Source organism: Cajanus cajan, chromosome 3, assembly GCF_000230855.2.
Source record: "Cajanus cajan strain Asha chromosome 3, NIPB_CcT2T_4, whole genome shotgun sequence".
NCBI lineage: Eukaryota > Viridiplantae > Streptophyta > Magnoliopsida > Fabales > Fabaceae > Cajanus > Cajanus cajan.
The window spans coordinates 39,435,111-39,455,144 of record NC_138519.1 but is presented as its reverse complement, the minus strand read 5'-3'; the positions used below and the strand labels follow the sequence as shown (position 1 = coordinate 39,455,144).

Here is a 20,034-nt window from a genome sequence, read left to right as displayed (position 1 = left end):
ACTAGTTTATATAAAATCTTCAACACACTTCTGATCTCTAGAATTCGACATCTCTAAAAGAATTTTTACAAGACTACCCATCTACAGATAGTATGATAACTACCAAATAACAGATAATTTGATAAGTTCAACAACACTCACTAAAATAAATTCTAATATCATCTTATAATAGTAAATTGAAATCTAACTCAAACCAAGAATCACTTACAACTTATATACACTATTAATGATCATCTCACTCATCGATATGAAATCCACAAGAGTTTGTATGTTGTGTTTCCTTTAAATGTGAAGTTATGTTGAGATGGAATGATTATTTGATAGTAATCGTTACGTTTATAACTTTGTTTCAACAACTCACTCCTTAACCGAAGAACTAAAGCCCTTGGTTAACTTAGTATCTATAGGAATAAAACGAATTAATTATTTCTTAGGCACTGTTAATAGCCTATCTACACATGATTGACAACGACACATCAATCATGAGCCAAGCTACACCAATATTTCACCCATTCCAAATGGTCCAATATTTCACTTGCTCCAGGAGCATGTTGCTCATACAAGTTTGTCCCAAAATCAAAGAATTAACACGTAAAATAAAACGAAAATTAGCAAGTTCCGAATCCATCTTCAGACAATCAAATTACACCACAAGGCATATCAAATCTCAATGCAACTATCTATCTTAACAAATAAAAGAAATGTTAACAAGCGTCTTTGCTAAAAAAGATAAATATCCATTTTTCATTTTTCACATTAAATCTTACAAGACATTTTTTACAATCAACAAAAGAATTATATACATCAAAAATTCAACAAATATTTGGATAGTCAAGCACTTCAAGTGGAATGGAGTACAAGCATCAAGAAGTCTAATTCAACGAGGTTTGTTAACATTGCAATAAGCAAACCTCCTTTTTGACCACCAACACCTAACTCAAGAAAATTGTATTCCCTTTTCTAAGGTAACATTTAAATATAGTATTAAAAAAAAAAAAAAAAAAAGCTAGAAATCATCCACTATATGAAACCACCAAGCTTAACCTGGACTGATAAGAAAACCAAAATAACTTCTGAATACCTAGTCACCATATAAAATAAATAAATAAATAAAAACTTTTCAACCAAACTTGCATTTAATGTAGGCAGAAAACTGGGTGAAACATGGCATTTTCATTCTAAGATTTCACTTGCACCTTAACAGTTAATCAAGTCATTCAATCAATCATCCAATCAATGTAGGCAAACACAAATCGATCAGAACCACTAAGGTCGACCTAATGGTGAAAGGTTGGAATAATATGCAGTCTTAACTTTGAACCCTATTGCCGTCGTTATAATTCCTATAAATAAATTTTAAAAAAAAATCATTCATAAATGACTAAGAATTTCCATAAATTTGACATTAATCCAAAATAGTTCTTCATCCTTGATTAACTCTTAAGAAAACTATTCCCTATCCTCATGTGTTGAGGCACTATAGTACTTTATGCCATCAGCATGTATCATATCATAGTATGTAGAGCCACACTGCAACCACTGGTTAAAAAGTCATACCTATATGTCACTAACAAGCAATGCATTTCTTACCCTTCAGTTCACTAACTTCTGCATCGACAAAAGAGAGGCATTCTTGAACATAACTACAAAACTACCAACACTTTGAAATCTAACTACATATTTGAAGCTTCTATACCACATTTGGTCACGATGTAGGGCTGTAGCGGAGATGCTGCTCATAGAAATTGATTAGCTGCAACATATGACAATACAAGGTTTAGGTGAAAAAGAGACCATAGCAACATTTTAACAAGGAAATAATCAAATTTAATTGTTCAGATTTGATCCCAGTTCCTATCTGATTCCATATTTCTGTTACCATTCTTGACAAGTTACCTTATTTACTCTATTCACTATTCAATGTCTGATTGTATAATCCTGCAATCAAGGATCCTATCATTATTGTATTTTAATTCTGATGATTATAAATAAAGGGCTGAGGAATCATTCTCCTCATGCATCCGGATTATTCTAAGTCTGATATTCAAGTGTAAAATGTAAAGGTATAATGGCAAAGGGTGCTTACAAGAATTGGATTGATCTTTTTTAGTTGGTCGTTGTTAACCGTAACTTCTTTTCCATCAGACCTACAAAGTTGACGAGATAAGGATTAGGTGAAGAAGCATGTCGAATGATTACTATATAATCCAGCTCACCATAAAAGTGATGTAAATGAAGACATTTAGGAACAAAATTGAATAACGAAGATGAAATCATAGGATCTCACAGAATGAAGTAATATAAGCCAAAAAGCAAAGAGTAGGTACATTTACTCAATAACTCACAACAAACTTATATGGCAGTTAGAACCATGGTATTAATAAAAACCTACTGCTTCCTTTGTTACTCTCCTTTACACATTCCAAGTTATTTAGCTTAAAATTATTTTAATATAAATCAATTCTCACATAAAAGTAACAACTTTCCTCCTCTCCAGATGCTTTTGAAATTAACAAAATGGCAGGCAGGATCAAGCTTCAGTCATGTTGTAGGCTTAAATTAAGTGATATAATCCTCTCCTTCCTATACATTTCTTCTCCAGACTTTCTACCTGTTTAGTCAATAAAGGAATCAAGCATCTAAGGGTCTGTTTGGTTTAAAGTAGGAAAGGGACGGGATTTTAATGGAAGTAAGGAAAGGAGTTAGAAATTTTGTTTAGTTGATGAGAAGAGGGGAGACAAAATAACTTTTTACTTGTTTGGTTCATAAGAGAAGAGGGATTTTAAATCCTTCCTCTCCCCTCCAAACCCCCCCAATTTTGGAGGGGAGCTAAAATTGAGCTGGAAGGGATTTTGCTCCCCACCCCTCCCCTCCTAAAAATGAACCAAACAAGACAAATTTTAAAAAAATCCCTCCCCTCCATTTCCCTAAAACCAAGCACTATTCAAGCAAAATATTAGAACAACTTTAGCTCAGTTATTTTAAATATAAATCATATGTAAAGATACTTTAATTTTGTTTTTAAACAAAAACACTATACTTAGCCTCTCTCTCCTCCTCTAGTGCTTCTGATGGTCCTTGCCCCACTAACTCACCCTCATCAATTCTTAGGCCCTCAACATTGGGCCCATTTTCTCCTTCCAATTGCTGTTAAGTGAAGTTACCCAACATATATATAAGTTGCACCTCAAGAATTGAAGCAAGCGATGTGGGATCTTCCCCTTCCACATATGCTTGATAGAACAGGCAAGCCAACCAGAATGCGTGACTTACCAAGATGGGCTATAGGCATAGATACTATGCTAGATTTATCTTAAAACTAATTAGCATTAAGTGAAGTTGCTTAATAGATATATAAGTTGCACTCCAAGAATTCAGGCAGGCAATGTGAGACCTTCCGACTTATATGTTTTTATGAATTTCTTGGTCACAAAGTTAAATTTCTTTGACTTTGTTTTGAAATATTTTACCTAAAATAAAGCCCCAAACATTTCGATGGGTAAAAATGGGTTTTTGAGCAAATATCATGGTAGCACACTAAAAGTCACTATTTTGGCTATTATTGCAACTTCATAGACGATATAGAAAACCACTCCACTATTTGAATCGCATAGCAACCCAAGGCCACTTTGCAATTCAATTATAGCATGCTATTGAGAATTGATGCCCTAGAAAGAAAATTAATTAAATAGATCATAGCCAATAGACCAAGGTAGTGAAAGCCCTAAGAAAAGCTAATGAAATTAAAAAGATTTAATCTAATTGGCTTTTAAAAAAATGGTATTAGAGGAAATGGAATGGCATAATTTGATCCATGTAAGTTGCAAGCCCTATAATTTTGAGAAAAGGTTATTGTTGTTAAAGGCTATATATGTTTACATGAATTTCTTTGAATCCAAAGTTATGCCCAAGGATTTCTTAGTCACAATGTCAGAGTTTTTTGATTCTCCGTGTTATGAAATATTCTACCTAAATAAAACCTCAAATAATGATGTTCCAAGGGTAAAAATGGGTTTTTGAAGCCAATATCATGGTAGCACACATGGTAGCACACTAAAAGTCATTATTTTGCCATTATTGCAGCCAATATAGTTGTTATAGGAAACCACTCCACAATTCAAATCTCATTGCTACTCGAGGCCACTCTACTATCCAATTATAGCATGCTATTGACTACTATATTTGATGCCCTAGAAAGAAAAGTAATTAAATGGACCGTAGCAATTAGACCAAGAAAGGGATAAGAAAACTTAATGAAAAAAATAATAATAAAAAGAGATTTTAATCTAATTGGCCTTTCCAAAACAATTAGTTTTGATGAAATGGAATGGCATCATTGATCCATGTATGTTGCCAACCTAACATTTTGAGAAAAGGTTATTGTTGTTACAGGGCTACAGATGTTACATGAATTCCTTAGAACCCAAAGTTATGCCCAAGTATTTATTGTCCACAATGTTAAAGTTCTTTGACTCTCCATGTTTTGAAATATTTACATAAAATATAACCCCACATAATGATGACCTAAGGGAAAAAATGGGTTTTTGAAGCCAATATTATGGTAGCAAACTAAAAGTCACTATTTTAGTCATTATTATAATTGCAATATCCAATATTGACTACTATATTTGATGCCCTAAAAAGTAAAGTAGTTAAATGTATCATATAGCCAATAGACAAAGATAGAGATAGGTTGAAAACACCTAATTAAAAAAAATAATCTAATTGGCCTTTCCAAAAAAAATTGCTTTTGACGAAATGGAATGGCATCATTTGATCTACGTATGTTACCAATCCTACCTTACGAGAAAATTTTGTTGTCGTTATAGGGCTATATGTTACATGAATTTGTTTATGATGAAATGGAATGGCATCATTTTGATCCATGTATGTTGCCAACCCTACCTTTTGAGAAAATGTTGTTTTAGGGCTATATGTGTTACATGAATTTCTTGGAACCCAAAATATGCCCCAATATTTCCCAATCACAATGTTGAAGTTCTTCAACTCATCGTGTTTTGAAATATTTTACCCAAAATTAAACCTCAAACAATGACGTTCCAAGGGTAAAAATGGGATTTTGAAGCCAATATCATGGTAGCACACTAAAAGTTACTATTTTGGCCATTATTGTTGCCACTATAGCCACTATAGAAAACCACTCAACTATTTGAATCTCATAGTGACCTAAGGCCACTTTGCTATCTAGTTATAGCATGTTATTCACCACTATAGCATGCTATGGATCATAGCCAATAGACCAAAGTAGAGAAAGTCCTAAGAAAACCTAATGGAAAGATTAAAAAAGAAAAAAAAGACTTTAATCTATTTGGACTTTCCAAAAAAATTGGTTTTTGATGAAATGGAATGGCTTCATTGATCCATGTATGTTGCCAACATACCTTTTGAGAAAAGGTTATTGTTTTTATAGGCTATATATGTTTACATCAATTTCTTGGAATCCAAAGTTATGCCCAAGGTTTGGTTAGTCGCAACGTTAAAGTTCTTCGATTCTCTATGAATGCATCACAATCACAATTGTGGTTGCATTAATTGCATTTATACACAATTTCTCGCAATGTTAAAGTTCGCAACAAAACTACAACCTCAATTTAAAACCTTGGTTGTTATGCCTTCTATCATAGATAATTTATTCTCGATACAATTTAAAATCACACTTGAATATATAATAATAGTGAGAAGTACCAAAGAACATATTTGTGTCTTTGTTGGGAATACCCTATTGGCCTTTTGGTTTTTGTACTCATTACTTATATATCTAATAATATTTCTTTGCCAACAAGCCCTTGGCTCAGGCATTTGATGCCCACATTTCCTTTTTTTAGTACTCAATACCTTTTTGTCCAATGATATTTCTTTGCCAACAAGCATTTGGCCAAAACCTAATGTTTGTGTGCTAATGGCACTTCCTCTCCCATTACCATTTCTTCCCTTCATCTTTCTTTTGGTACTCGTTACTTTTTTTGTCGAATAATATTTTTCTGCCAACAAGCCTCCAGCTTAGGCACATGATGCTTGCGTGCGAATGGCACTTCATCTCCCATTTCCCTTGTCATCGCATGGGACCTTCTCAAAGCCCATATCACGTTTGAGCATGAAAAAAGAATGTCTTCATTCATTCTTGGATATGTTTTAATGTTTATACATGGTTATCAATCCCACATAGCGCCGTAGAACGGGCCAACTACAAAATGGGATAGCATATAATAGGATGATGGCTATTAATACTATATGTATAAATGTTCAAAAATAGAAAAATTACTAAACTCATGAACTATTTGTGATAAATAATAAAAAGCCAATAGTACTTAAACATTGGCTAGGGTAGGAAAGTAAATCAAGTCTCCCATCGTGAAAAAGCTAGATTTTAACCCTTAGATATAATAACTTTGAAATGGATGGTGAAGATTTCTTTTTCTCCCTCCCTTTCTCAATTTGACCCAACCCACTCTTTCTCTTTTCCCACGAGACAACACTTTTTGTCCACATGGTTTGTGATTTGGCAATGAAAAATAGACAGAGTATTGTTGAATGCAAATCAAGAAATCGATCATGGCAATCGCAACATGCAAAGATAATAGAGTTGCAAGAGATAGAGTGGGAGTGGGGGGAGAGAGAGAGATGTCGTGAGAAGGAAAGGAAAAATAGAGAAAGAAATGGGGAAAAGGCAAGTGTCATCATCTACAATAATCGAAAATTGCTCTGGCGACATAATGCAACACCACCACCATCAGTGGTAAAATGCATTCTTGTGCATTTTCATATTCTTATACTCATTTTTCTCGTCATCTTCCCAACTTTTTCTCTTTAATTATCTCTTTGTTTGTCATCCTTTCTCTTTTCTCCATTCTATTTTGTTGATTTTCATCTATTGGTTGAATGGGTTTTTGGATTCAACAATGGTAGTAGAGAGGATTAGCCAAGATTGCAACACACTGATAATGCACTTATTCATTTATCCATTCAACAATAGTGCGTCATAATGCATTGATAGCACATACACTAATGTTAGATGCTCAACATGTGCATGTTGCACTTCAGTGTTGAGTAAGATGTACTCTATGGTTGGATTGAATGCTCAAAATATGCATTTATTCACCTGTCCATTTTATATGAGCCAAAATTTATATTTAGAGTGTGTTTGCATTATCATTTGCACACGTTCCGATACTTCCATATGGAAAAGCCTGTATCTAGGTGCATTCAAATAAACGGACGTTTGCCTCTCACAAACATCAAAATGACATGCACTTAAGAGCCATGTTTTGAAGGTCAATTCCATGACATTGGAGCATAATATTTACAATGAAAAGCACATAAGAGATCCTTACAAATGTAGGGGTCACAAGAGGGGTACAAGTGGAGGGACAAATTGAAAAAAATAGAGGGAGAAAAAGGGAAAATCTTAATTATCCATTTAAAATAATCTAGGGATTGAAAACTAATTTCCCATGATGGGGGTTATGATATGCTCTCCCACCCTAGCCAACATCTAGTAATTATACAAAACATACATGTAAGTAGCAAAAGAGGGTAACTAAGTAAATGAAACAAAATGTAGTAATTGACTAGTGGGAGAAAAATGAAAAAGGAATTTGATAGAAGTCAACACCAATAGAAGAGAAATAGGAAGCAAATTGAGCAAAGGAAGAAAAGAAAGGAAAATGGGTTTCAACTTGCAAGAGTGGGAGAGGAGAAAAAGATAAGTGGATTGTTGTAAAACAGAGAGGCTAGTCAATAAATGAAGTTGGTTGCTTAAACAAAGGTTGGGTCACACACAAAGGATACTAGGAGGAAGAAATAACTTGAAGAGGGTATTTTTCCCCTTTGAAGGATGATGAACAACTAAAATTCCCAAAATACCCCCATTATTGATGACTAGATGAGAGCATTTAAGGAATTTCTTTCAAATTTTGGAGTTGCACCTGCTCCACCACTTCAATTGCACCCACTATTCTACCTTGGGATAGTGGCCGCAACAGTCACAACATTAAATCAAGATGCTACAATCTCATTGTAGCACCATAGCACCCCTATTTGCTACTATTGACAACTAGGCTTATATATATCCAAGCATTAGTAAGCATTGAATTCAACTTGTAGACATCTTAGTTGCTCAACTAACCCAAGAATTGCAGACATCTTAGCTTCTCAACTACATTAATTTCCTCCTTTCTAACAAGAATTAAGCACCACATCCATCAACCGAAGAAAAAACACCAGCCATACGCATAAGAAAATTCAAGCTTCAACTTGTAGCCAAAAAGAAAAATGAAATAAGCCTCAACCACATAATAAATTTCAAGCTACATTAACATTTCTATCTATACTAATCATATAAGTATATGTTTTATCAATTAAAACAAAAAATAAAAGTAAATGATGCAAACATTTGTGACTGTCCTCATTCACTAACCAGAAGCTTGTTCAACTTTGTCTTTACAAAATATAATACAAAGGAGCAAGTATAAGCACAAAAATTGGTCTCATGAATCAGAATAATCATTACTGGAGGGTGGAAACACGCAACCAGAGCTAACATTTTTCCATTTCTAATCTGACAAGCTGTATCACAGGAAAAAAAAATCTTAAAAATAAACATGAGTAAAAATCAACCAATCTTAGCAGACATAATATGAAAGCTAATGCACAATGTTAATTGCTGAGTAACTTACCTTGAAGCGACAAAGGTTACTAAAACATCCTGTATTCCACTGGCTGCTGAAGCTGAATAGCCTATTGGCTTTATAATCCTTACAATATTGCTAGCAGGACTGGCATGATCAGTATTACCACCACTATTAGGATTCCTTGTTCGTGCTTGCTCAACTGTACCAACAGGCGTGCCAATTGGATTTTGAGTATTAGCAAGCCCACCAGCATGTGCTTCTTTCTTGAATCTCTTTACAGAACCAGATTTTCTCCGTTTGGCTCCTCGAACTGTGTCTGAGAAATCCCCCTTTGATGTACCATCCATTTGACAATTATTGCCTGAAGAAAGCTTATCTTCTTGAAACTGAATTGCAAGCTTGTCTATATCATTCCCATTGGCACTCGTAGCTTTAAGCTCACTAAGCTTAGGATCATAATCATTTTCCTCATTCCTTTCAATATTTTGTTGGGAACCATTTGCAGCCTTGTTAGCGTTACCATCTGTGGCCTTTCCAAGACTGTTGCCATCACCACCATTTCCCACTTCATCAGCAAAAAGCACAGTCTGAGGAAAGGCAGGTACATCATTAAGGATAGGATCATTAAGAGGAGCAGACTGTGTATGCTTCTCAGCTGTTTTAGTTGAAAAACGTCGAAGGCTGTAAGGAGTGCTAGAACGCTCCAGCCGCTTCTTGGGTTGAGTATGATGATGCACCACGTGCTTCCGTCTGCGCTTACGAGGTTTTCCTGACTTCAAGCTTCAAAACCACAATTTTAATTAAATATTTGTAAACAAACAATTTTTCACAATCTAGGCACATAAATCCAACCAGTTTCTGGCAATTGGTCTTTTTACCTATAACTTAAGCAACCTATTCACAATCACAGAAATACACAACACAACAACAACAAAGCCTTACCCCACTGGGTGAGGTCCGCTACATGGATTACATGACAATGATGCCTTTCGGCACGGTTAAAAACCAGAACTCAAATTCAAAATATAATCGAAATAGCCATTTCACATCCTTACTCAAAAAATCTAACATGGGGTCCAAAGAAAAAAAGTAAGAGTTTCATAAAAGAAAAAGTGAATACCTCTCTTCAAAAGCTTCAATAACATCAGGAACAGACTCTAGATTTTCTGGAGGCTCCCATGTGTTGGCTGTCTCGGGCCAATCACGCCTTTAAGTAATAAACAAACAAACAATAAGCAAAAATACATACATAAACATTTTCCCCTTTAGTTTCATCACAATACAGTCCAAAAGACTAAACAGCAAGAGGAGCACTCACCATTTGATAAAGTATTGCAGCTGACCCTGTATTTGCAACATTTGAAATCCACATTGTCAAAACCCCAAAAAGAAAAAAAAAAAAAAAAAGTCAGGCCAAACAACAACAACAACAAAGACTTATGGCAACATTAATCACAGACGCCATTAAACCAAAAAATAAAAAATCCCCATTGCAGATAAAAAATAAAAATAAAAACTAGAGCAGTAAAACAACTAAAAAAAACCATAACAGATAAAAAATGAAACAAAAAAAAAAAAAAAAAACACCCACACACACAAACCCAACAGAAAACAAGGAAAAAAACTTAACCCCAACCCCCAGAGAAGATTAAAAAAGAGAACTTTCTGACCTTGCGCACCCTCTTGCGACGAATAGCTTCAACTTCATAGAAATTCTCAGCCAGAACAACAGGTTGGTGTGCTCCTTCAGCCACATGAGGAACAGCACCATCCTTTCCCCCTTCATTCTCTTCCTCATCCTCATCCTCATCCTCTTCTTCTTCATCTTCAGAATCCTCCACAAGGGGTTCCTCACCCCCACTTTTCCGCAACTGAGTACCCTCATCTCCCACAAAGCTCTCAACTTGAACACCCCCAACATCTCCGCCACCCAAATCCGCAGCGTCGGAGGCAGCAACAACCTCGTTCGGAGCTTCCGAGGTAGCCTTTCGCTTCATTTGAAAAGAGGACCAAAAAGGAAGAAGCTTGAAGTGTTGTGTCTCGTCTTCTCCGAAGTGTATCTAGGCAGCAGCGTGATCCATCACTCTGCTTTTCTTTTTAACGCTTTTCTCCTTTCGCCCCCTTTTTCCTTTTCCGTCTCCTTTTTTATTAACATTTTTTCATTTTTATTTTTATTTTTTTTTATCCGTGTTTTTTTCGGATTCTAGAGGATTTTGTAATTTTGTTTCCCTCCCTGCCCCGCCAACTCTTTTTCCACATTTTTTTCTTCTCTCTTTCTACATTGCTTCTTTCATACTCACCTTACCCACAAATTCTTCTTAGATATAAAAATAAATAATATATATTATTTTTTTTTTGGTAAAACATCATTTTCAAATATATGAAAGTGTAAAATGTTACTCATTTTAGTTCAAGATTCAAATAGATATGCAACTTATTTAAAGACTAAGTTAACAATAAGTCATTATTTTTAGGAACTTAAATGAAAAATTTAGAACTTTCAAATATTATTTTTAAATTTTCTTATTTTTATAGACTAAAGTGTTAACGAGATGCATTTTCAAGAACTTAAATAATATTTTATTATATAATTTTTAATAATTTTTTTTATTATTGATTAAATAAATTTTATAAGATTACACAAGACACGTTTTTTTTTTCTGTCTTCTGTTACGGACAGAGGAAACTTTAAATTGTTTTATATTATATAAATAAAATATAGGATATAGGTATATTTTATTAATGATTTTCTTATTGATTTATCAATGAAATATTAAATGAAAATATATATTTAATGTATTCAAAATATAAAAATGTTTAACTATTAAACTTGTTGACTAAATGAAAAAGGAGTTACAGTAACTTATTCAACGGCCAAAAAATTGTATTGGTTTATTTGAATTCAATTCTTTTTGTTTTTGGGTAAGTTCAAAATTAGAATAAGTAAAAACTAAAAACAATTAATATTTTCTTTATTTAATAGTAGGAAAAATTATAAGATTGTTTTCCGGCATAATTATAAGATGTGAAATTATTTTATTCAACATCTTTGTCCAGTGTAATTAGATATGAGAATAGTTAGATTTTTTTACAAAATTAAAGTTTAAATCTGATTTTATTATTTATTATAATTTTTTTTACTGGTCTGACATGCTTTTTTTAAAGTCAATCTATTTAAAAAAATTATTTTATATTAATAATATTAATTAGGTGAATAAACTTAATTTTTAGAAAAATAACAAATTTATTTTTATATACGTCATTACAAGTTATTTTTTAATTTGTATGATAAAATATAATATAAATATTATTAAAATTTAAAATTTTTAAATATATACAATCTCATAAAGAAAAAAAAAAGTGAATCATTTTTTATTATAAGAACAATTTATGTGCGAGATGTTGGTGTATATTTACACATATGTCATAAGCCTACAAAGTTATAATGAAAAAAATAATAGTATAAAAAAATATTTTAAATGTTTCCTATATCTAATTTAGTATATTCTAAATAATTAACTTATATTTTAATAAAATAAAATAGTTATAATAATAATTTGTAAACTAAAAATATACTTATTATGTATGAGGTAATCTCAAGATATCAAGTACATGTATAATGATAATAATAATACAACTCATGTACATCTATTACTGAAGTATAGTCGTGTAAGTAGGGATAACAAATATAATCGTACCCGCGGGCAAGGACGGATCCAGATTGAGAATAGTGGGGGCACTTGCCCCCACTACTATTTCACACATACATGTTTTTTATTTTAAAAAATAATATTTTAATAAAATAAATATATATTTAAATTATTATATGAATAAAATATAGATTTGTAAAGGAGATTTATTTATTTGATATCTGTCAAATTTTTGAAGGAAATTAATTCTCTTATGTGATAAAAAATACTTCTTAATAACGAAACAATTTTCTTAAAAGATTTAATTATAATATATATATATATATATATATATATATATATATATATTAATACTCACATATATAATGTAATATATTAAAAAAAATTAATTTTTAATAAAATAAAATTTGCAATATGCATGTTTACCTTTTGTGTTTTCTATTTATTGTATATATTGATTAAAAAAATCAAAATAAAAAAATCGAAAGATTTATGTTCTATTTAGAATTGTTATTATAAAATATAAAATAAATTATCATCTAAAAATACATATTAGATATTAAAAACATATTTATATCATAAATAAATTAAACTTGATTTTTATAAAATTTAACATATTTATTTTATATTTTTAATAGTGTTGAATTATTATAAAGTAAGTCTTTAGGATTGTAGTTCTAACCAAAAATTTAAAAAATGTCTATGATAGATAAATAAGTCATACTTAAGATATATATTTTTTAAAAAAGTTAGGTTCAAACCTATTAAGTTATAATAAAATTTAGTCTAACCTAATTTATTTTCATATTTACTTGTAATCGTAAATATAAAAAATTGTAAAAATTAATTATGATAATATATTTATTCTTTTAAAAGTTATATATGTAAAAAATTTAATACTACAAATATATAAATAAGTATTGCCCCCACTATCTAAAATTTCTAGATCCGTCACTGCCCACGGGTAATACCTGAACTCGTCCCGACTTTGACGGTGAATACCCAGTTTGACCGGGTACGGGTACGGGTACGGGGTAAAACCCGATATATTAAATCGGGTACGGGTACGGGTATGGGTATGTACTTACCCGCCCCGTACCCGTATCCGTTCCCATTTTTAATTTAATACTCACTTTCAATTTAATTTTATTAAAGAATTTTAATATTTTTTTATGTGTGATTATTTATTATAATATGAGATAAAGAAATAACCTAATTATAATTATAATATAATTTTAAAAATAATTTAAAAATATTATATTTAAAAAATAAATAAATAAAAAATTTGACGGGTACGGGTATACCCGATACCCGTCGGGGGCGGGGATGGGGATGAAAATCACATACCCGACAGGTACGGGTACGGGGACGGGGATGAGTTTGGCTCGCGGGGACGGGGACGGGTATCATGAAACCTGTACCCGCCCCGCCCCGTTGCCATCCCTACATGTAAGGGTTAATCTTATTAAAAAAAACTTCCTAATTATTTCAATTATCTCATTTGACATACTTTCATAACCAATTATTCTTTTAAAAAATTAAAATAACTATGATAATATTTATTCAGATTATTAGTTTAATTATAGCAAAATTTAGTAATTTAAAAAGATGATAATTATTTAATACAATCAATTTAATACTAATATAATTATTTGTTTATTTATATTATTAATAATATATATTAATTTTTTATTATATTATATAGATAAATAGGTTGTCCTATCAGGTCTAATAAGTTTTTTTATAAACTTAAACCTATCATTTTTAAATAAATAGACTGTTTTTAAAAGTTTAAATATGATATTTTTATTAAAGATGTCATGTCAAACCAGACTTTAAAGAGACAGATCATAGACCGTTGTTTAAGCTTGAGCCTATTCTCACCTTAGATGTAAGTCCCTATACCAAGTGTACTAGGATATATTTATTAAGGCTAAAGTATATCAAAGAAAAGGAAAAAAGAACAATTTTTTTTAGGATGAAATATTTTTTGATCTCTATAACTTCATTTATTTTATTTTTTAATTCTTATAATTTAAAATAGACATTTTTAGTCTGTATACTTATTTTTATCAATATTTTTTATTTTTATAGTTTAAGGTAAATATTTTTAACACTCTACTCGCAATTTTTAAATTCTTTTAGTCTTTATCATTAAATTTTTTGGTAAAGTTATTTGTTTTGTGTTAGTGATAGAGGTATTCAATTTTTTAGAGTAAAAAAATGTCTCAATAATGGACATCGTGAGTGAGGATACAAAAAGACACAAAACTTCGAGATATTTTATTTAAAGTAACTAGTAAAATAAAGTTAACATCAAACACAAAGTTGAATTAATACATCTGTCATATAAATACAAAAGAGAAAATGTTACACAAAATGAATTAATAATAGGATTAAATAAAAATTGTAAGTACAGGGACTAAAAAGATTTATCTTAAATTTTAGGACTAAAATGGTTTAAAAAGATAATTATAATGACTAAAAATATTTATTTTAAACTATAAGGATTAAAAATTAAATAAAAGTATGAGAACTAAAAAAAATATTTTAACCAATTTTTTATTTGTTAAATTAAAAAAGGCATATAAAAAAAACATATGACATTGAGTTAATATTAACATGACATTGAGTTTATATTAACATATTTTTTTTATTTTAAAATTATCAAATAAATTTTTTCATTTATTTTCTTTTGTTTTAAAATTTCACTATTAAACATAATCTTAATACAATAAGTAATAGATAAAGAATATTAAATATATTACATGATCCATTTAATTATTTAAATATAAGTGTTAACTTTTTTATATTTATAACACAATAAACTTGTTTTCCTAAAAGAAAATCTTTCTTTTTTCTTTAACAAGCATCCCTAAAATGCTAATTATATTTTTATAGACAAAATTATTAGATAATTAAGAGCTAATTTATACTCACAAAATTTCACTTTAATTAGTTAAATATTATCTTAACAATGTGAAAATTAATCTTTAGAACATGTATTATTTTTATTAACACCTAATTTTACATTCTTTGCATTTTATTTTTTGAATTTTTTAGATACCAAGAAATAAAATAATTATAAATTGTGATGAAAAGTATTTATTATTTTACTATTTTAATTGTTTAATTAAATAATAACACTAATGGTATTAAAAAATATTACCAAATAAGGGAATCTTATGATAATAATAGATAAATATATATTTTTACTAAATATTTTCCGTTTTTACAAAAACATGGATATATCTAGGTAATTAATATTTGTTTCTCTTACATCGATTTGAAATATAAATATAAAAAAATGCTATTGAAATGTTTTAATAAATTATTAATAGGAAGGATTTTAGTTAAATTAAGAGTAAGTTTGTATAGACTTACTTTATTTAATAATTTACATTGGTTATATTAAATTTTTTAACGATCCAACAATTAAATTAAAAATTTTAAATGAATAGATTAAGACTAAAAATTTTACAAAATTTAAAAATTATTTGATATTTTACTAAATTGAAATTGATGTATATTCGTAAAAGTCTAATGATCTGACAAACCACTACATTTAAAACAACATAGTGGAAAAAATAAACATCAACTAACCTAAGATTATCATGCAAACAGTACCTAGATATTTATGTCATAGATATACGTATAAGGTGCAAAAAACATAAAACAGTTTTTACTCATATTAACAAGAAAACATATATAAAGCTCCTTACAAGGTTAAAAATTGCACATATATACTTATACAAGTATAATATCTACACTAAAACCATAAATCCTAAGCATCAGTCAAGTGTCACTTTCATAGCTTCATATGAACAAACCAACAAAATGCCATCTCTAAACATGGCCATCAAGCTCCAAACTCATCCTCTAGTCGAATTCTGACTTGCTCTCATATCAAGTATAATCATAGTAGTCCAACACATGAAAAAATATGAATAGTTTTGTATAACAAGAAAACAACATATATAGAATAGAAAACAACAACTACCTATATCAACATGAACAACTTTCATCATATAAACTTCACAAAAAGACAACACATCAACTCATATAGCTACTCACAACATAACTATTCAACTCTAAACCCTAAACAACTTCATATAAGGTAAATAACTTAGCAACATAATTAGCTAAACTTATCAATATAGATATACACCCCGTCTTCATAGTAAACAACTTAGCAACATAAGAAACAACACATTGTAACACACCTCAAATTTGACCTCTCAGCGAATCCACTCCATGACATTTTACATGGTGATGCTTCACACAACTTCTCGTTGGTCAAAACCCTTCATTGGTTAGAACCCTCTATAGGTAGCCCTTTCTAAGATTTTCGTTTTCCTTTAGGATTAACAATTATCCCTACAAATCAACACAAAACTTTTCAATATGCTTAGTCCTCATTTGCACACTTTTTCGAAAAACTTCCTAAAATGTCATCCATCCTTAAATCGCTCCAAGTTAAGCACACTTGATTGTAAAGTTCTTAAGTGATAAACTATCAAAAAAGTAGATGCATCTTGTTAGTATTGGTAGTACAAATTAATTTCTTTAAGCCATATCTAGTCACACAATCTCATGCATGTATAATCTTTGAATCCATCTCATTCTTATGTGTCTGAGATGTTACACTCATCGTTCATAAAAGCATATTTGATACATCATTTTATACACTATATTAGGCTCATTACAAATTTAAGACACTCATAAATGTCAAATGAGCTTAATACAATGCATAAAGGGACATATCAAATATGTTTTATCAATGATGTGTTTAATATCTTAGACACACAAGAGTGAGATGGTTCCAAAAAATGTACATGTGTCAGATTGTATGACTAAGGATGACTTAAAGGAATTAATTTATACTACCTATATCAACAAGATGCATCTATTTTTCAATAGCTTATTACTAGAGAATTTCATAGTTATGTGTGTGATAGCTTTGTCGAATTACTATAAAAAATTTCTAGATTTTTCCCAAAGATTTGTAATATAGGGAACAACCCAGGTCATTCTTCTTGAAGACACAAGCCAATTGGTTTCAAAATTATCACGTAATTAGAAAGGGAATTTTTATGAATAGCAAAGAAAAATTAGAATATTGCAAAGACAAACAAAAAATTCAATAAAAAATTATATCATTTCAAGATTTCAATCATTACGGTAAATTTTTCACGATTAAAATTATAATCCAAATTCAATCAATCTAAACCAACATGAACATAATATAAATCTAGATCTATTGAATTTGATAAAAACATGAAACACAATTGCAATCTCACAATTTCCTTGAAATTCAAGAATGATGAACGGTTGAATTAGATGGTTTAGGTTATTTTAGGTCTAAATCTAAATCTAAATCCAAAATTATTCTTCAAATCTGATCCAGATCCATTAAAATAAAATTCATAATCACGAAGAATGGAAAATAGATCTAGAACGGAGAAGAAGACGAAGAGAATTTGTTTAGTAAAAAGATCGAGAACTCAAATTTTATTGTAGTTCTTGAAACCTAGAATCAGATGAATGAATTAGTCACACATCTTCATCAAGATGCTACAATTCGTTTGTGTAAACAAATGTAAAGAGAAAATTCTCAAAGAAAGAAAGTGAAGAAGGAGAAGAAAGAATTTAGAGAAACTTGTAGAGGAAGCAACTCTAAAATCTAAAAAAAATGTGTAAAGTGTACATAAAAAGTTTCACAACACCTATTAATAGAGAAATATAATGGGCCTAATCAGAAGATTTACAAGGCTCAGTCTAGTAAATCAACTAATTACATCCTAAACAAATCCTAACATTACATTCTAAAAATAAAAAAATACTTTGTAGGGCTACAACTTTTCAATGCACTTTTTGTAACGACCCACCATGGTCTCTACACTTAGTGGAATCACACTACTACTAGTGAACTAAGAGAAATATTAAGCTGGATAACTCATACATACATGTATAAATAAGAATGATAATAACTAAGTTTCTGGTTATAAAATAGAACACCATATATGTACAGCCATCCCAAAAAAAAATAATATTCCCTAGTGCTGGTCAAGCATAGACAAAACCGTTACCCAAAATGGTAACTCTAACACGAGGATCAAACTCCCTGTCTCGCAGCGGTCACCTCAACTCCAAGCTATCCCTGACCTGCTCCCATACCAAGTATGATCATTGCAGTCCCACTACATGGAAACAAAAGGGTAAGCTAGAGTTCAAAAATCAATCATACAAGTACAAAATAAAATCTATACTACACATGCATCCAACTCAAGCCCTAAAGGAACTTCCATCTCAATCAAATCATCCATTCATCAAACATGAAGTCAAACACCATACACTTCATCATCATAACAATCATGCAATACATGCAACTCATGACAGATATCAATGCATATCAATCATCTAATGCGTCGTCACGCATACACCTAGGAGATCTCCCTAACAACAGAGCAGTATAAGTGACATTGCATCCTACCAAAACCACCCCAACCGTTTTCACGCCCAATGCGCCCGCTCAGTCACAGCTAAACAGGATATAATCCTCACTCGGGTTTACTCGGATGATGTCACTTACACAATTGGAAGTCCAGATCCACCGTCAGGTATAGCACAGCTGGGTATAGGCTTACCACGACCATAACATGCATTACCAAGTCAATTGTGGAGTTCACCCACCAACTATTCGCAAGGATCCATGCACCTTCCCGAGTACTTGGTTAAGGGTATAACCCTTGACCTCATACCTCGCTCCAGCACTAGCTAAGGACTTAAAGGAGACTCACCCAACCCAATGGCCTACCTGAGCACCACTCTCCCAAATCCAGTGGCCTACCTGAGCACCACTCTCATATATCAGTGGCCTATCTAAGCACCACTCTCAAGAGACTCTATGTGAGCTCTTCCAGTTCGAAAGTATTTTTCCTCTCCTCAAGTCCTAGGCTAGACTCATGCCATAAGCCATAAGGCATCACATGCAATTATGCATCACACATCATACATGGTCTGCCCACCATCATGATCAACAATCATACACATGTCATAAGACATCACATGCAATAATGCATCATACATCATACATGGTCTACCCACCATCATGATCAACAATCATACACATGTCATAAGACATCACATGCAAAAATGCATCATGCATCATATATCATACATACATGATCTAAAACTTCAACTTTAAACATGCCGAAGCATCATTTCAACTATCACAAATAAACATCTTCACGTCGTGCGCAGACTGAGCGCGCTCGACCTAATCCCAATCAAAGAGTTTCAAAACTCTCATCCAAACCAACAAATCCTGCCACATACACACACAAAACACAATGCACAGGCTCCATACAACTCAAAAATAAACTTAAATCTCACATGCACCCATTCGATGCATCAAAATCACAAAAAACCCCATTTTTCCCAAAACCCCAAAAAAATGAGCGAATTCTCCGATCCAACCATGGATCCTCGACTTTCATGCATCAATTGAGTTTCTAAACTCACATGCAACCTAAAAAACAAACATTCTAGCTTCCCTTACCTGAAAATTGGCTCAAAATGGCCAACAACTGAGGAGAAGTAGAATTTCCTTCCAAAGCTCAACCTGAAACTTCAATCCACCCAAAGCAAGCTTTCTAGTCTCAATTTCAAGAAAAGACAGAAGACATTAGTGATCTAGAAGAGAAAAAGAATCATACAGAGAAATTTGGGAG

The 20,034-nt window shown here is 31.3% G+C and overlaps 1 protein-coding gene across 2 annotated transcripts; it reads right to left on the bottom strand.

Moving 5' to 3' along the window:
• Positions 1-1,350: 1,350 nt before the first annotated feature.
• On the bottom strand, positions 1,351-10,793 carry LOC109793277 (chromo domain protein LHP1). Of its 2 annotated transcripts, XM_020352735.3 has the most exons (6): positions 10,322-10,791; positions 9,970-9,995; positions 9,772-9,858; positions 8,697-9,431; positions 2,087-2,147; positions 1,351-1,753 (listed from the first exon to the last, which is right to left on the bottom strand). In XM_020352735.3, exons 1-6 carry the CDS (start codon positions 10,646-10,648, stop codon positions 1,706-1,708), a joined length of 1,284 nt encoding a protein of 427 aa, XP_020208324.1. In that variant the 5' UTR covers positions 10,649-10,791; the 3' UTR covers positions 1,351-1,705. The 2 variants fall into 2 exon arrangements, with proteins under 2 accessions (XP_020208324.1, XP_020208325.1); XM_020352736.3 differs by lacking the exon at positions 1,351-1,753 and having other exon boundaries at positions 2,097-8,586; positions 10,322-10,793.
• Between the last annotated feature and the right edge of the window lie 9,241 nt (positions 10,794-20,034).

Coding starts and splice junctions, on each gene's coding strand:
- LOC109793277 (XM_020352735.3), bottom strand. CDS start 10,648: ATGAAGCGAAAGGCTACCTCGGAAGCTCCGAACGAGGTTGTTGCTGCC. Junction 9,996..10,321: donor GTCGCAAGAGGGTGCGCAAG/GTCAGAAAGTTC, acceptor TTGCAAATACAG/GGTCAGCTGCAATACTTTAT. Junction 9,859..9,969: donor CTGCAATACTTTATCAAATG/GTGAGTGCTCCT, acceptor TATTACTTAAAG/GCGTGATTGGCCCGAGACAG.